Genomic DNA, 18,131 nt, shown 5'->3' on the forward strand with positions numbered 1-18,131 from the left:
ATTTATTTTATTTATTATTATTTTTTTAATATTAATGACCAAAACGACGTCGTTTTGGGTTGGGTGGTGATGTAGTTCTGAAGCTCAAAACGGTGTAGTTTTGGAGTAAAAACGACGTAGTTTTGTTTAAGTCCAAAACGGCGTAGTTTTAGTCGAGGGTAAAATGGGTATAAAAAGTTAAAAGGGTCCAAAATGAGAGAAAATCAAAGTTCAGGAGGCCTAAGTGAGAGTTTTGAAAATTCAGGGGGGGTTTGTCAAAATCACTGGAAGTTCAGGGGGGCTTTCTGAAGTTTCCCCTATTGCTTGAAGAGGACCTTTTCCCACTCCCTCCTTTCCATGCAGCAGAATTACCAGCTTGCCCTTCCCCCTCCTCTTGCTCTTTTAGTTGAGATTCTTTTCTTGCCAGCTCATCCATGAATTCCTTTATGGGTTTAGAAATCGAACTAAAAGAGTGCGGGGGATCTCTTTCCTCCATACTTGACGTCCTCGTCAGGGCCACGTCATGTAGTGCTTTAGTACCACATGACCTGGCGTTACTAGGTGGCTCTAATACTACTTGTAACGACCCAAGTAAAAGCACTAGCCACATCTGCGCTATTATCCCAAAAGGACTAGTCAATTTGGAGCTTTCCTAGAATTCATTATAAAGCCTAGTTTCACCTAGTAACTAGGCAATGTGGGACCTAGCACCTATGACTATCTTTATAAACCATCCACTCTATGTGAGCTTCTTTTCATCTTCCAAATATGGGACTGGGGTGTTACAATACCAGCCATTAAGTTAGAAAGATTTTCATTTATTTCCCCATGCGATTTAGCTCCTTTTTCTCCTCCCATCACGCCCCCATGATTTTCGGAATTCAAATTTCCTTCCCTCACGCCTCCAGCTGTCGTGGGCGAGTTGTGCTTGGAAGGAAAGTTTGACTACAGATTCCTTTCCATCGGTGAACCCCCTCCACTCTCCGTCGTCCCGGAAAACTCTCCACCCACATCCTGTCTTCGGTTCGGCGGTCTCTTCCTACTAGGAGAATAACGCTGACCGAAATCTTGTCTGCCATATCCTCCCGCGTTGTCACGTCTAGGCTGGGAAGGGTCTCTTCTATCTGGTCCCTGTCCAAGTCTTCCTCCGAACACCCTTTTTAGGGATGCCGCACGAAGCCATGGCCTAAATTCAGTTAGGGCATTTTGTTTTCAAGCATCAATTCTCTCCGAGCACCCCGTTACCCTATGTTTGATCACACCACAGCGAAAGCAAAACTTGAGGAGCCTTTCATATTGAAAAGAAATCAACATGGCAGCCCCATTAATTGTTATTACTTTTCCCCTCATCAGTGGTTTATGCAAATCAAGAGTGATTTTGACCCTCAGGCTTTCACCCCAACCTATACCACCTTCATCCACATCCACCTCTTCAACATGACCCATCAATGACCCAATTTGGTGACCAACAGTCAAACTCATACAAGCCAAAGGGAGGTTCATCATCTGGACCCAAAAGGCGGCTTTATCAAACAGGTACTTCGCTGGAGGTGTTAATCCATCATAATCCTCAATTGCAAAAAGGTTGCCCTCAAAAACCCAAGGCCTCCCTTCTAATTCTCTTTTCTTATCTATCTCATTCACAAAATCCACCAGAAAAATCCAATTCGTGAGATGGCAGTGATCTTTAGCCCCCAACACTTTGAAAGAGGGTGTCCCTGACGGCTTCCAACCCCGGAGTAAGGTGGCTCGTATAATCTCCTTGCTCACCAGATGATCCGCAATTAGTTTCCCCACCAAACAGGTTTTCCCTCGATTGGTTCCTTCCTTCCACGCCTGATTTTGGATTTCCATGTTAGTCCCCTCTACCTCCGAGAGGGAGAAATTCCCCCACATCCTGTTGAGATCGTCCGCCATCTGCGCTTTGTCCATCGCCAAACAGCAATCACAATACTTCCATGGCCGTATTCAACAGCTTGGAAAACAATCCTTCTGCCCTAGGTTCTTAGGCTCCTCATCGGTTGATTTGTTTTAATGAGAAAGCAATCGGGCATTCTCCTTATATCTAGAAAGCATTCTCTTCACAAAATCCCTATCAAACTTAAGTATTAGAGGTATTTACACCACCGGTGCTCCCTAGGTAAGTCTCCAAGCTTATTTTATATTCCTCTTTGCAGGTATTTGTGGTTTGTGGTTAGTCGCGCAATCAATTGGACCATCAGTTGGCCCCATATAAGGGAATCGAACAAGGGGCTAATAGAGTTGGCTTGGTCCTCACCTCATCATACAAGGTGGAGCTTTTTTTTTTTTTTTTGGCCATCCACAATGATTCAAAATTGGTGGTTGGTCAAGTGTTGGGTGACTACAAAGCCAAAGAAGATCGAATGAAAAGGAACCTCACCAAGGCCTTGGCACGGAGTTGAAGGACCAATTCAAGAAAATCAAAATGGAACAAGTCCAGAGGGAATATAGATCAGTCGGGTGGATCAACTTGCTAAACTAGCCACGAGGCTAGAAACCAACCCCATAAAGAGCACACCCATAGAGTTTCTCGAGAGACCAACTATAGTGCTCATGAGTAGATGGAGAAATAGGTCAACCACACAGGCCTAGGGATAATTTGGACATATCCCTAAATGACTATATAAAAGGGAGGAAACAGAGAGGCCATAAAGGTCAAGGTTAGAGTAGCGAGATGCACGTTTTGGCCATCGGGGCTCGTTGAGCCACCCCATGGTCGATTTGGGGGTGGCCGAAACCACGCCATATGGTGATTTAATCACCTCTAAAAAAGTCTAAAAAACAAAAAAACAAAAAAACAAATTGTGAATTACCCTCGGGGGTGGCCAGACCACCCCAGGCCAAACAAAGGGTAGTTGATCCACCCCCATTTTGCAAGTCAAATCACCCCCAATGGCCAAATTAGGGGTGGTCAGCCACCCCTATTGGCCAAAAATGGGGGTGGCCATTAGGCACAAAGGGGTGGCTTCAAACCACCCCTCAATTTTTATTTTTATTTTTCTTTTAAGTTCTTTTTATTCATTTAAAAAAATTAAATTTTTTATTTTTTTGGGACATAAAACACGTGTCATGTTTTGATTGGGCTAACGTGACGATCCGTTAGTTTCATTTATGGAGGTACTAACTCTTCTTTATCAATAACAAAGGTATTAGAAGTGATACAAGTTGAAACATAGGTGAAAATATATATATATATATATATAAAATTCAAGCACTAATTAAGCATTTAATCTTTAAAATAATTCGTGTTACTTGACAATAGTCTCTTTGTTCTTCTTTTGCTTGTTCTTCGTATCTTGACCAAATCGATGTGTCAAACAAAGAACAAAATGTGTGTGTGAGAGAGAGAGGGGAGATAGTGAGAAAGAAAGAGATGTGTTGAAGACTTGAAGTAATAGAAAAGTATTGGAGAGAGAAGAAAATGTAAGGTTAGGATTTGAAAGCAAAGAATATATTTAATAAATCCCAAGACGATGTTGTTTCACGTAAAATAAGACGGCACCGTTTAGAATATATTGAGTTAGGCCTTAACTTAGGATAAATTGATAAAATATATAAGACGGCACCGTTTAGAATATATTGAGTTAGGCCTTAACTTAGGATAAATTGATATCTGGTTGGGCCTTAAACATGCTTATAAGCAAGCAACGTTTTTAGGAAAATATCTTCTAATAATTTAATTTTAAAATCAAGCCTTATTTTTTTTTAGTAAAAACACTGTTAAACTAAACACAAATCTAATAGTCACTTAAATCGTCCCTGTGTTTTTTTTTTTTTTTTTTTTTTTTTTTTTTTTTTTTTTTTTTTAAGTGTGGGGCTAACATCAACAACGTACCCCAACTACATGCATGCTTGTAACAAGAATAATTTTTTATATGAATATAAAATGCTTATAATCATTATAAAAAACGAAATAATTGTGAATAGAAAAACAAAACGTAATTGACAATGAATTTATTTCCTAATTTATCAAAATTATCACTTCACTAGCATCAAGGAAAAATACATTGATCTTGAGCTTTTTTACATACAATGTAAAAGTTTATTGACATGGCCCATGGGCTTTATTTATAGGAAGCCATGTTCATGTAGAAATTAGGATGCACAAATAGAGAGAGAGAGAGAGAGAGAGAGATCGAGAGAGAAAAGGATTAAATCCTAATGGATAATTTTCATAATGATAATCCTACTAAATAAAGGACTAGGATTTCTAATTCTATAATCATTATTCAGCATTGAGAAAATTCCAAAAGCTCATGTCAAAAGAGATGTCAGCCAAGCAATTTGGATCATCATCGTAAAACATGTTCCAAACTTTTGCTTCTGATGCTATATATTATGTCAGCCCAAAGATCCTTGTTGGGCTCTTTATCTAACCCACTTCCGGAGCATGTGGCTCTTATGTCATCTTCTTTGTCATCTAACAAGTATTCCCACCACTTAATCATACTTTTTGATGACATTAATGTTGGAGATATGTTGCTCGTATTGACATTTGGTTCAAACCTTTCTGGAGTTGTAGGTTTTCCACTTACCCAAGTAAATTTTTTGGACAAAGTTTGAGGTCGAGGTTTTATCACTTTCACTTTCAAAATGTCTTGTGCCTTTTCTTTTGTGTCTTTAGTGCTAGAAGTTTCCTTCTTGCTTAAGTGTGAATTCCAAAAGTTTTTCACATCATTAGCTGTTCTTCCTGGAAGCCTACCTGCAATTAGTGACCATCTACACAAACATAGCATATAAACGTCACCAAAATGTTCAATAAATATTCAATTAACTATATATTAGGCATGCTTATAAAAAAAGACCACATTAGCATGCATAAAAAATAAGGGGGGAAAAGAAAGAGAGAGAAAGTAGACGGTCAAACTCCATTTGTTTTCATTAACAAAATTAGGAATTGACAAAGTTTTCTTTCAAACTAGGTTGGATGAATTTTCTTCAATCTAGTCTATAAAAAGGACATGTGTCCCTTAAATATGTGAGATACACATTTTTTTTAATAGTAAGGACAAAGTTGAAATAAATTTTATTAAAAACTCTTGTACATCTCACACATATTATTAAGAAAATAGACACATGTCATTTTTATAGAATAAGTTGAAGGAAATTCCTTTAACCCAGTTTGAAGGAAAACTTTGTCCATTATGAATTTGGATTGTCTCCAGTTCATTTGAATTAGAGAGTATATAGTTAGTTATATTTGAAGAGTAATTTTGTCTCCTCAAAAAGTGAATAGACAAAAATACACATCAAATATAACTAACAAGAGAGGATCTAGTTCCTAAAATTAGATCATGTTATGCAATTATAATGAGCTTTTAAGGAAAGTTTGGAATTCTTTCCATTCTCATTCACATTGAATAAAAGTTCTTACCAAACTGAAAAAGACAGGTGTAGGGTGGTAAATGAGCTAATTTTGGCGGAGCTAAGAGCCACCTTAGTTTGTCTGTTTAAATTTACACTGTTTCTCGAGTTTCCAAGCCTATATGGATTTATTGAGCATGCACACAAGCACATTAGTTAGCTATATAGTCGAATGACTCTTTTACATCAACTGCACTCTAGCTAACTCCTACAACCCCGGCCCCCAAGGAATCCCCTAATCCGCATTATACCATTTAATTTCCTTTTTGTCTACATCCTCATCATATATTGGTTCACCTAAATCTCATGTCTTCGCTTTCATCTTTGTCTAGAGGAGAAATAATTTTACGGGCATTCCGCAAGGCATGTTCTAAGAGTCATCCACGTGAGCAGAGCAACACGGTTGCACCTCAACGTGACGCTCCTGCAACTCGAACCCATGATCCTAACTCTGATACCACTTGTTAATCAAGTCTTTGACCATCTGATGTGAAAACCAATTAGTGTCGAGTGAAGAAAGCCAAAACCTTTTATTGCATTTGAAATTGTACCCGCAAAGCATATTTTAAGAGTTGTTCACGTAAGAAGAGTGTCACTGTTGCACCTCAACAAGATAATTAGAAGCAATGTGACAAATATCTTGGCATTTGAAACATGGACAATTGTTAGGAGGGTTGGAATGGCTATAACCAGCTACTGGAATTTTTGGTTTTGAAGGAGGTTTGGATGATGATGTTGTGAAAATATAGACTAAAGAAAGAAAATTTGTAAAGAGAAGAAGAAGAAAGGGAAGAAGAAGAGAACACAAAGGACTACATCTTTATTTAGTGATTTAAGTGTTACAAGAGAGAACAAAATATAGGCATATGAATGGAACACATCCCATATATCATGGTGTGAATCATGGGTTGTGATGGGGAGTAATATGCAATCCCATGAAATATGGAGGAGTAAATCATAGGATTGTTGCCTTGTTTGAATATGCTTGACTTGATCAGATTTTATCTTTTAACACTCCCCGCAAACTGATGGTAAGAACTTCCTTCAGTTTGATAAACAAAAACAAATAATTGGCCATTTGTCGGTTGAATCTTGCCATAAACCACTGGGCGCGGTCGGATCTCGCCACAAAAACACCAAGGGGGTCGGATCTCGCCGTAAAATTCCAAGGAGCAATTGGATCTCGCTGTAAATTTTCAAGGGACGGTTGGATCTCGCCGCAAATACCAAGGGTGGTCGAATCTCCGCAAAACCAACAATGGATGGTTAGATTTCACTGCGATGACCAAAGGTTGATGTCGGTGTGCGGTAACTGTGGAGAAGGAGTGAGCTTGCAACATGCGACTCAACAAACATATGTGATGCGGCTAAGGTGCTTAATGAAATGACACAAAGAGACAGCGAAAAAGGAACTAGAACGACGTTAGTCGATTTATTGCTCTGATATCATGTGAAAATACAGACTAAAGGAAGAAAGTTTGTAAAGAGAAGAAGAAGAAAGGGAAGAAGAAGAAAACACAAAGGACTACATCTTTATTTAGTAATTTGAATGTTAGAAGAGAGAACAATATATAGGCATATGAATGGAACACATCCCATATATCATGACGTGAACCATAGGTTGTGCTGGAGAGTAATATGCAATCCAATGAAACATAGAGGAGTAAATCATGGGATTGTTGTCTTACTTGGATATGCTTGACTTGATTAGATTTTATCTTTTAACAGATGTCTGGTAGAATTAAGGGTTCCCTCTCAACCAGCACTCATTTATACGTTGTCTCCACAAATTACCAATTGTCACACTCATCCCTTTCAGTTAAAAAAGAAAAAAATCTCTTTTGTTGCTAAGATCGTTAAAAGGGTCGACAAACTAGAGCTAGCCTTGGATTATAATATTAAGACAAACACGCATACGCAGAACATATATATAAATGCTTTCATGCTCTGCTCGTATAAAGAAAGAGCAAGCTCTCGCAATCTCTCTCTCCTCTCTCTGATATATAAACATATAAACGTTCCATATATTCTCGGGAAAAGGGAAAAAAGAAAGAGCCGTTGAGAGTTATTAATTTGATGCTTGCATGAGGTCATGTATGTCTAACTGCTGATCCCATCCTGTCTTATCAGTTGGAATTATATTATATTAACTAGCTACACTTGCCTGTTGCCTAAGAGTTTATGGAGCCTGATAATCAGATCAACTTCGTCTGCGGCAAAGCCTCCTCGCTTGACATTTGGCTTTAGGTAGTTCAGCCACCTCATTCTACAGCTTTTCCGGCATCTATTTAAGCCTGCAAATTGCACCAACGTACCCAATCATTTAAACTTCTAATTAAGCTCCAATTAATGAGGATACTGCATTAATATTGAAAACAAAACTCACATTTTATTTTCTTGGATTATATATATGTAAAAAAAAAAAAAAAATGAACTTGCTTAATAAAAGAATATTAATCTCTCTCTCTCTCTCTCTCTCTCTCTCTCTCTCCTGAACTACCTGCTCTGTGAGGAATTTGATGCCACTTTCCTTCTCCATGGTTCTCAACCCAGTGCCTGAGAAGGATATCTTCCTCTTTAGTCCATGTACCTTTTCTCACACCGAAAGAGTGCTCCATGGAGGGCGGATTGATAGTTGATTAAAGTACCTCTAAGCGATTTCCTTTTTTAGTTTGTCCCAAGCATGCAGCACTTCCTGTATATTGACACATTTCGCCTACGTGAATGTCCAACGTCCACAAAATCCACGTGTTGCAGACTTCACATCAAATTGTCAATCCAGTGGCCAACCAAACCCACCTACCCCCGCACCCAGTCACCCCAAAACAAAAACAAATTTATGGCCCCCAAAAGTTGGGAAAAAAAATTTATACGATCCCTAATAACGGAATGATAATTACAATGAATACATAGTTTTTTTTTTAAAAAAAAAAAAAAAAAAATCCAATATTTGGCTCTCGACCCCCTGGCTTGCTTGAGTATTTAAGAGCTACTTTATAGCTACTTTTCTTCCCTAAAAAAACTAAAAATAATAATAATAATTACAAGCTTCTCTTTACTTCCTTAAATATTGAGTATGCGATAGAGCTACTGATATATTTCCATTGTATCCTATCCATGATTCTAATACAATTTTTATTTTTTTCTCTCTCATCTCTTTGCTTTTTATTGAAGATTGTGATTGAATTTTGTCAAAAATATGAAGGTAACTAGGTAAGTAAAAAATTTATATTTTGAAAAGAAAAAAAAAAGAATATATATATTCGATATTCTTCAAATTTAAAACAATTAAAAAAAGTGTGCATCTTCTGTGTGGTCATGGCACAAAACAAAGGTTTTGTGCCCACCACTCAGAATTTGACGCATCAGCTCTACAGGAAAATTGCAAGAAAAATATATGTTGGCAAAACACATGATTATTTCTCCCACAACCATTTGAACCACCACTTGCTTCCGCCCGGATCCGCCACCGCCTCCGTCTCTCTCTCTCTCCGTTGGCCCCGTGTGGGTGGCGCGCAGCCACCCCCATGTGCCGGTGCTCCTCCCACCACCCTTCTAATTTTTATTTTTTTTCAATTGAGAGAAGACAGAATAATTTAGTGTTTTGTTCTCATTTTGATTTTTCTAAGATAAAGTGTCAACTTCAAATGGTGGGTAAGGGTTTTGTGCTATGACCACATTGAAGTTAAACTCTTAAAAAAAAAAAAACCTATCGTAAGTGCTTCTTTTCTCTCTTTTTTTTTTTTTTTTTTTAATTGAATAAGGGAAAAAAGGGTACAGGGATATTGTAAGTGCTCTTAGCTAGGATAATCTTTACTTATTTTCTTTGCTTACCCTAAAAATAAAATGGCTCTACTTTTCCTGCATGCTCTTAATTCGGAATTTTGTCCACTTGTATTATGTGGACAAGATTCGATTCATGGGATAAAAAAATTAAAAAAAATAATAATAAAAAAAAAGGAAAAAAAATATTTATCGTTATAACCATCCACATCTTGCCATTTGTCAAATGAGAGTTCATAAATGTAAACAGTGTCGTGAAACCACATAAATGTAAAACATGGTGAATTTTGCATTTGATGTTTTATATATATATATATATATATATATATATATATATATTGTTAGTTATATTATTTAGTTTTAATTTTTTATTTATTTATCTTAATTTTATCCGCGATAAACGAAAGGTCTAACTTTGCCAGAGGCTTGACCGCTTGAGGACGAATTTCCTAACATCCTCATAATTAGCCACACCTCTTTAATCGAGACCGACTACTCCAACTCCACCTTCACGGCAAAGGTGCATGCATGTTCTCTTATCGGTTATTTCCCCAACAGCGAAAGAGAGAGGAAAATCAAGGAGATATTTTGGGTGGCGGTGATAATTGGGAAGTAGGGGTACAAAGGCGGTTATGGTTAGCGGTTAGTGGCAATAACCACTAACCGTAACCGCCTTAGCGGTTAGTAGATTTCACTAACCGCAACCGCTAACCGCTTAACGGTTAGCGGTTAGCGGTTAACCGCCGGTTAGCGATTAGTGAAATAGATAACCGCCCGCTAACCGCTTTTTTAAAATTGAGCTTTTTTTTTTGGGCTTTTTGGGCTTTCTTTAAGGCTTTTTGGGCTTATTTTTTTGGGCTTTTTTTTACCCTCATTTTTTTTTCTTGTATTTTTAATATCTTCTTGGGCCCAATTGCTATAAAAAGAGCCCATATTGAAAAATCAAAAATATTTGACCCAAAATTTACATTTACTTGTACTTTAAAAAAAATTTCTTAAATATTAAATCATAACCGGTTAACTTTTTTTTAAAAAAAAAAAAAATCAACACAACATACAAAAAAAAGTTCAGATTTCAGACAACTGTCACAACATATAAAAAAAAATATAAAAAAAGTTCAACACAAAACATATAAAATAAGTTCAAAAAATGGTTAAATTTCTTTTTCTAAAAAATGTTCAAAAAATACATTAATACTTCAATTGTAATTATAAGTAACACATTGTTGAATCTAATGTCAATTACTTAATTTGATATTATATAATTATATAGTCTCATTAAATTACATCATATGATTCATATGATTAATTATTTAAATTCTTATCATATTTACTTATAATCTTTTTTTTTTGAATTGAACTTAATATTTAATGGTAAATGGTAATGTTCAAACTCCTAAATCCTAAATTCGCAAAGTATCTAATAATGCTTTAATTAAATTGTAGACTTGTAGTTATAAGTAATATATTGTTTAATTCAATTGAATCAATTGTGATTATCATTGTACATGAATCATATGATTAACTTGTAGACTTATTGTAACATCCCCAGCCCGTTAAGGCTGAGTTTGCCACTTTTCTTCTTTTACAACAAAAGTTTTTGCAAAGATCTATAAGGTCTATCAGAGTACTTGATTTTAAAGGATACGAAAAATGTATAAAACATTATTCAAGAGATTTTATTACAAGCGAAATTAGAAAACATTAAACTTTAGTTGCGGAATATCATATCATTACAATAACTTATATGAAAAGACTTTGAAAATTAATAATTATGCCCACCCCATTCCGGCCTCCTATTCCAGCATCCTTTCTACCTGAAAACAAGAAATAAAACTGAATGAGCCCAAAGGGGGCCCAGCAAGTAAAATCCACAACCATAAATAGTTTTACTCCTTGTTCTCAGGTTTGAAAATCATTTTCGCAAATAAATATAATTCTAGCCATAATAATATCTGTATGTACGGTTGCATCTCCCGTAACATATACATACTATTACATCTAGTAATAGATCATCGGTGTAAATCATCTTTATAAATCATCATCATAATGCATCATTATAAATAATCTCTGTAAATCATCATAGCATATCATCGTTGAAAATATAGTATCATTTTCTCATAATAAGGCCCATGTACACTATTACCCCTGTGCACGAGGGTTGCGGGTCCTGTGACCATGGCACTGAACTGAGGCCTCAGCCATGCCCGCCCGTCAATTAACTCTTTCTTGGTGCACTCAACGGTCTAGTTGATGGAATACCACCTTCTGGCATAGCCTCCTTCAGTGGTTTCGCCTCCATCCGAGTATCGGTACCGAACTCTCATCTTATCTTATCTTGGGACCAAAAATACTCTCCTCCATACATGTGCCCTCATTTCATAAACATTTATCTCATCTCTTGTACTTTTCTTTGTACTTCTTTTGATGCATCTTAGGGCAACATGTATGAGGGTTTATCATCTTTTTTCTTTCTTATAATCATCATCATTTCTCAACTTTCTTTTCTTAAAATGGAAACTTTTCCAAATATAAACTTGTTGTGCTTAAAAAGCATTTAAAGAAATATAAACTTTCTAAATAATTCTTTTAGAAATCCTTCATGCATGCAACATATCTCAATGACAGGTAAATAAAATAATCATTTACAGTTTGATACAAGAATATATAAATAGCATGACAAGAATATATAAATAGCATGACATGAAGTAATTTTAGAAGGGGTAGTGAATTTACTTACCTCTAGACTGAAGCTAAAAGTGGTATGAAGGAATCTAGTTGATCCAATATGACTAACACCACTAGTATATCTTTTGAAACTAATTTCTAAAGTCCGCTATCTTTTGTGTTCTTTCTTTCTTGTAGCGCTTTGTCTCGCCCTTTCTCTCTCTGTTCTGAGTAAACACTCTTAGAAAGAAGAAAGACCGAGTAAAAAACGGAAGAAGGAAGAATATATGCAAGAGATGGGAGAGGAGATGAGTGGTGAAAATTCTGAAGGAGAAGAGCTCTATTTATAGGAGAAAATCAAATACTATTCCACCAACCCTACACTATTCCACCAACCCTATACTATTCCACCAACCCTACACTATTCCACCAACCCTTTACTATTTCACCAACCCTATACTATTCCACCAACCCTACACTATTCCACCAACCCTACACTATTCCACCTTCAATTTACAATTATACCCTCATTCTATCTTCAATTCACAATTATACCCTCATTTTACTATTTCACCAACCCTATACTATTTCACCAATTACCATTCTCTAATTACCACTCTCATAAATTTCCCAAGAATTAAAATCCTTAGCTACAATGGATATTAAAATAACATCATTATCAAAATAATCTATTTAAATAGCTTTGAAAATTCTGGGACACTACAATCTTCCCTCCTTATTAGAATTTCGTCCTCTAAATTAAAACCTATAATATTATCGTCCAATCTTCAAGTTGAGGGATTCAGATAATATTCCTTTCAATCCTTCATCAAAGCTTACTCTCTTTTATCATATTGAAATTCCATCTCCTTCTTCTATGAGTAAATCTTATTCACAGTCTAAAGTCTCAATTTCTCCAATCATTCATCAATTCACACTAAAATCTTACTTCAAAATCTTTTCCATTGTTTCTTTCCAACCTCAATAACAACAATCGAGTTATTCATCAGCAGTCTACAATCAAGGTTTAAACATCAAATTAATAAATCATGTGATCAATAGTTTATACCTCCAAACATCATAGTCCTCATTTCAAGCCTGCAATAATTCTCTCGATCTAATTTAATCAATCTTATCAAAAAGGTGTAAAAATCATCCCCGCCTATATTCTCTTTAGTATCTCAGTATTCCAAATCATGCATACCAAATTTTAATATGATGCTCTAATAATTATTAACTTCTCACCATCATAAACCTGTAAAAGTAAATAGCACCAACATTCTACAGTTTATATTTTCCAAAAACATCATTACATGAATATACCTCAGAAATGACATCATAATTCGATTCATTCTAAATACACAACCGTTTCTATTTTCTCATCCCAACTTTTGTGTTGATGCTACAATATCAGCGAAAATCTTTCAGTACTACATCTTTACTTGATAAATCATAACTCAACAATAGAAACTCGTAATTATGATTTCAACTCAAACGAAATAAACGATTACATCAAATGTAAGATTCTCATCCATTCTTGACTAATACATATTGTGCTTGCTGCGTTCTAGAGATGAAATTGATAAGCAAGCAAAGTAGGATATGGGTAAGTTTCCAAGCTGGATGTCCCAAAACACACATGTTATAATTTCTCTCCCTTGGGTCTTGCAAGGTCAAGAAGAGAAAAGAGAGAAAGATAGTCCTGTTGCTTTCTAGAAATGAAGATTTGAAAAGCATTTCAGGACATGGCATGTATGTGAGACTTTCAAAATACCCACATCAGATGCTCTCTCTCTTCTGTCATTTACGAAGACTTGAAGAAAAGAGAGATATTTAGCCTGAGAAGCATGATCAAGGATAATCTTGCTTTCTCAGGACATGATCAACGATAATCTTGCTTCAATGGTTTTTGAGAGTATAAGGTGTTGGGTTTGTGAATCAAGTCGTGATGCTGCATTTTTTTTTTCTCTTGAGGATACGCTCAACTGGGAGAAAAGTCGAGCTTTCATTGTATGGAAGGCTATTAACAGAAGATTTCAGGCGAAGGGGTATGATCAGAAGGCATGTGTTGCAATGGAGAAAGAGGTGGGAATTTATAGGAAAGATTTCTGGTAATAAACGAGCGCGTGGTGCGCGTTGGCATGACAATTCATTCAGTTGCCCACGCATGGTATTTGAAGTCGTTGATTGAACAGTGGGTTTGAAAAATGAGCTCAGTCGAATTTATGACAGGAGACAAGATCCTACTTCCACGGAATCTTTTGACAAAATTTCCATCGCGGCCCGAGGTCGCCTAACGCTTTGTTGTTTACTGTTTATTTCACCTGAAGTGAAAAATTCCTTTAAAGCCACTCGTCTGCTGCTTCCAGAAACTTCACAAAATTTCTTCAGTTCCTAACGCTTAGTCTCTTCTCAGTACTTCATCTCTCCCAAATTTCTTCGTATTCTCAACTATTTTTCCTTACTCTCCTAAATATGGGAGCATCATCATCATCCGTTAACAACATCGATTTGAATGTTGCTCCTGCAACACAATCTATTGTTATGCCTAACGTGTAACTGGACGTGCCTGCTATTTCTCCTGAAGTGCCTGCTATACCTCCCGTTGTACCTGTTGCACACCCTAATGAACTTGCTACCTATCCTGATGTATGGCAGCCAACTTTTGTCTTTGACAATCGTCCTATCACTATTCACGATTCTGTCATGCTCCATGATTCTACTGCTGTAGCAGTGGCCAAAGGTTTCGTAATTCCACGGGATCAAACGTTCTTAGCTGATAGGTCGGATACTGATGCTATTAATAACTCATTGTCATTCAGTATCCAAGGTGCTGCTTCAGTTTCTGACATGGCACAACGTTTGAGTGCCAGAAATGTTGAGCTGAAAGTCTCAAGAAACCAAATCGGGGTCTTACAGCGAATGCTCAAATACTACAAACGAAAACACGTGGATTTGAAGCAGGAGAATACTCAGTTGAAAAAGATGGTGTTATCTTACGCAGAATACTTGGGACCAAAGATGCTAGAAATGGAGAAGAATACCGAACGTCTCCAGCGACAGCACGAAAAACTCCGGGTCGATGTTCAGGGGTGTTGCAAGTCTCTCCGCACACGCTCTAGTCAGGTATCTCATTAGAAATAAATATTCTCTTTGATAATTCAATTATATAAATATATACGATTCTGCTCATACTAGGTTTTCTCTATGCAGAAATAATTTTCCTGGAGCAGCTCTGAGGAATCATCTGCTCATCATTACCACGTGTCTCTTTATGCAACAAATTCCTTTTTTTTTTTTTTTTGATGGACACTGGTATGTAATATTATAAGGAGCTTGTTCTCCAAACATTTCTTTTCGTAATCATTCAGTACTCATTTAATATTCATTATGAAATCATTCTGTCATTGTAATAACTTCCTTTAAACAAACAATCTGTTTAAAAAAGTTAATCACTCAATAAAACATCTAAGTATGCACCATCACATGTTATCAACCTCTAAAATACCTTAATATCATTGAACATATATCTTATAAGAGAAAATTTAGATCATGTCACTATATTATATCACTGTATTATATTGTCTTTCAACTCTTACCTTTATGCTTCAATTTATCTCAAGAATAATAATCCATTATCTTTACTTAGTAAAAGAAAATTATATCAAAAGCTTTGGCATGTAACTAAAATTTCTCATAATTTCATATCCACTAATGCCTCAAAATTTAAATATTATCCACAACCTAGGAGCACTAATTCATCGTCAAAACTTTAAGTATCACTTCAATATAATTTACCTCAATTACAGAAAACCTAGCACCTCAAATTCTAAGAATCACCTCAAAGATTTCATGAATTGTACCTTAAAGTCATCACAATCATTTGAAAATATCAAAATCCTTAAACCACAACTTTATATCTCAAAATATCTTATAGATTCTAGGGTATACCTTATTTGCATTTATCCCTGCAATACTTAGGCATTCACTTCATGCCATTACGTAATCCTTATTCATCAATCCATATATTATAACATCAATCATAGTATCATTATTGTCATCGACCAAACCTTAGCCATTACCAAAAACTCATATAAACTCTTATATCATTAATTCAGTTCAAGAATCATTTCACAACCGACATCCATAAGACCATTCGTTACTAAGTCACTTACACCATTTGTCTCACAACCTAAATCAATAAAACCATTTTGTCACCAAATTAATTTCACAAATCATCTCGTAACCTAAATCTTATAAAATCATCATACGATTTTTAAATCATGATCAATAATCTTTTCTAAATCCTCGAGACACCTTAAAATATATCCTTATCAATCGATACTCTAGAAAACTGCCGCAAATCCAAATAGGCAGATACTATAGATCACAACCTATCTATAAAATAAAAATTCATCTCCGTCATTAACATGATCACAATAATAAAATCCTCCAAATTAATCACACTAAGATGATTTTTGTTTTTTTTTTTTTTTTTTTTTAATAACCAAAAAAATTAACCATTAGAAAAATGCTCATGCATCATTTATTAGAGACCACACAACAATGCACACTCTACTTGGCCGGAATGTGGCTTCTCATTAACCCCCCAAAATTTTTTTTTTTTTTTTTTTTTTTTAATTAAAAAAAATCTGCCAGAACCTTATAACCTTTGCTCTGATACCAAAATTGTAACATCCCCAGCCCGTTAAGGCTGAGTTTGCCACTTTTTCTTCTTTTACAACAAAAGTTCTTGCAAAGATCTATAAGGTCTATCAGAGTACTTGATTTTAAAGGATACGAAAAATGTATAAAACATTATTCAAGAGATTTTATTACAAGCGAAATTAGAAAACATTAAATTTTAGTTGCGGAATATCATATCATTACAATAACTTATATGAAAAGACTTTGAAAATTAATAATTATTCCCACCCCATTCCGGCCTCCTATTCCAGCATCCTTTCTACCTGAAAACAAGAAATAAAACTGAATGAGCCCAAAGGGGGCCCAACAAGTAACATCCACAACCATAAATAGTTTTACTCCTTGTTCTCAGTTTTGAAAATCATTTTCGCAAATAAATATAATTCTAGCCATAATAATATCTGTATGTACGGTTGCATCTCCCGTAACATATACATACTATTACATCTAGTAATAGATCATCGTTGTAAATCATCTTTATAAATCATCATCATGATGCATCATTATAAATCATCAGTATAAATTATCTCTGTAAATCATCATAGCATATCATCGTTGAAAATATAGATTCATTTTCTCATAATAAGGCCCATGTACACTATTACCCCTGTGCACGAGGGTTGCGGGTCCTTGTGACCATGGCACTGAACTGTGGCCTCAGCCATGCCCAACCGTCAATTAACTCTTTTTCTTGGTGCACTCAACGGTCTGTTGATGGAATACCACCTTCTGGCATAGCCTCCTTCAGTGGTTTCGCCTCCACCCGAGTATCGGTACCGAACTCTCATCTTATCTTATCTTAGGGCCAAAAATACTCTCTTCCATACATGTGCCCTCATTTCATAAACGTTTATCTCATCTCTTGTACTTTTTTTTGTACTTCTTTTTATGCATCTTAGGGCAACATGTAGGAGGGTTTATCATCATTTTTCTTTCTTATAATCATCATCATTTCTCAACTTTCTTTTCTTAAAATGAAAACTTTTCCAAATATAAACTTGTTGTGCTTAAAAAGCCTTTAAAGAAATATAAACTTTCTAAATAATTCTTTTAGAAATCCTTCATGCATGCAACATAACTTCATAATAAGTAAATAAAATAATCATTTACAATTTACTAAAGAATGAATAAATAGCATGACATGAAGTAATTTTAGAAGGGGTAGTGAATTTACTTACCTCTAGACTGAAGCTAAAAGTGGTATGAAGGAATCTAGTTGCTCCAATATGACTAACACCACTAGTATATCTTTTGAAACTAATTTCTAAAGTCCGCTATCTCTTGTGTTCTTTCTTTCATGTAGCGCTTGGTCTCGCCCTTTCTCTCTCTGTTCTGAGTAAACACTCTTAGAAAGAAGAAAGACCGAGTAAAAAGCGGAAGAAGGAAGAATATATGCAAGAGATGGGAGAGGAGATGAGTGGTGAAAATTCTGAAGGAGAAGAGCTCTATTTATAGGAGAAAATCAAACACTATTCTACCGTCAATTTACAATTATACCCTCATTCTATCTTCAATTTACAATTATACCCTCATTTTACTATTTCACCAACCCTATACTATTTCACCAACCCTATACTATTTCACCAACCCTATACTATTCTACCTTCAAT

At 35.6% G+C, this 18,131-nt stretch overlaps 1 protein-coding gene across 1 annotated transcript; it reads right to left on the bottom strand.

Moving 5' to 3' along the window:
- Nucleotides 1–4,292: 4,292 nt before the first annotated feature.
- Nucleotides 4,293–7,982, bottom strand: LOC132182064 (transcription factor MYB114-like). Its single transcript, XM_059595272.1, has 3 exons — nucleotides 7,865–7,982; nucleotides 7,529–7,658; nucleotides 4,293–4,719 (listed from the first exon to the last, which is right to left on the bottom strand). The coding sequence occupies exons 1-3, from the start codon at nucleotides 7,980–7,982 to the stop codon at nucleotides 4,293–4,295; spliced, it is 675 nt and encodes a 224-aa protein (XP_059451255.1).
- Nucleotides 7,983–18,131: the final 10,149 nt, after the last annotated feature.

Source organism: Corylus avellana, chromosome ca5, assembly GCF_901000735.1.
Source record: "Corylus avellana chromosome ca5, CavTom2PMs-1.0".
In the NCBI taxonomy this organism is placed as follows: domain Eukaryota; kingdom Viridiplantae; phylum Streptophyta; class Magnoliopsida; order Fagales; family Betulaceae; genus Corylus; species Corylus avellana.

Excerpts from the sequence above, each read along its gene's own strand:
- LOC132182064 (XM_059595272.1), bottom strand. The coding sequence starts at position 7,982 with ATGGAGCACTCTTTCGGTGTGAGAAAAGGTACATGGACTAAAGAGGAA. Across the intron at positions 7,659-7,864 it reads TCAAATTCCTCACAGAGCAG|GCTTAAATAGATGCCGGAAA; the intron begins GTAGTTCAGGAG and ends TGCAATTTGCAG. Across the intron at positions 4,720-7,528 it reads CATAAACTCTTAGGCAACAG|ATGGTCACTAATTGCAGGTA; the intron begins GCAAGTGTAGCT and ends ATGTTTGTGTAG.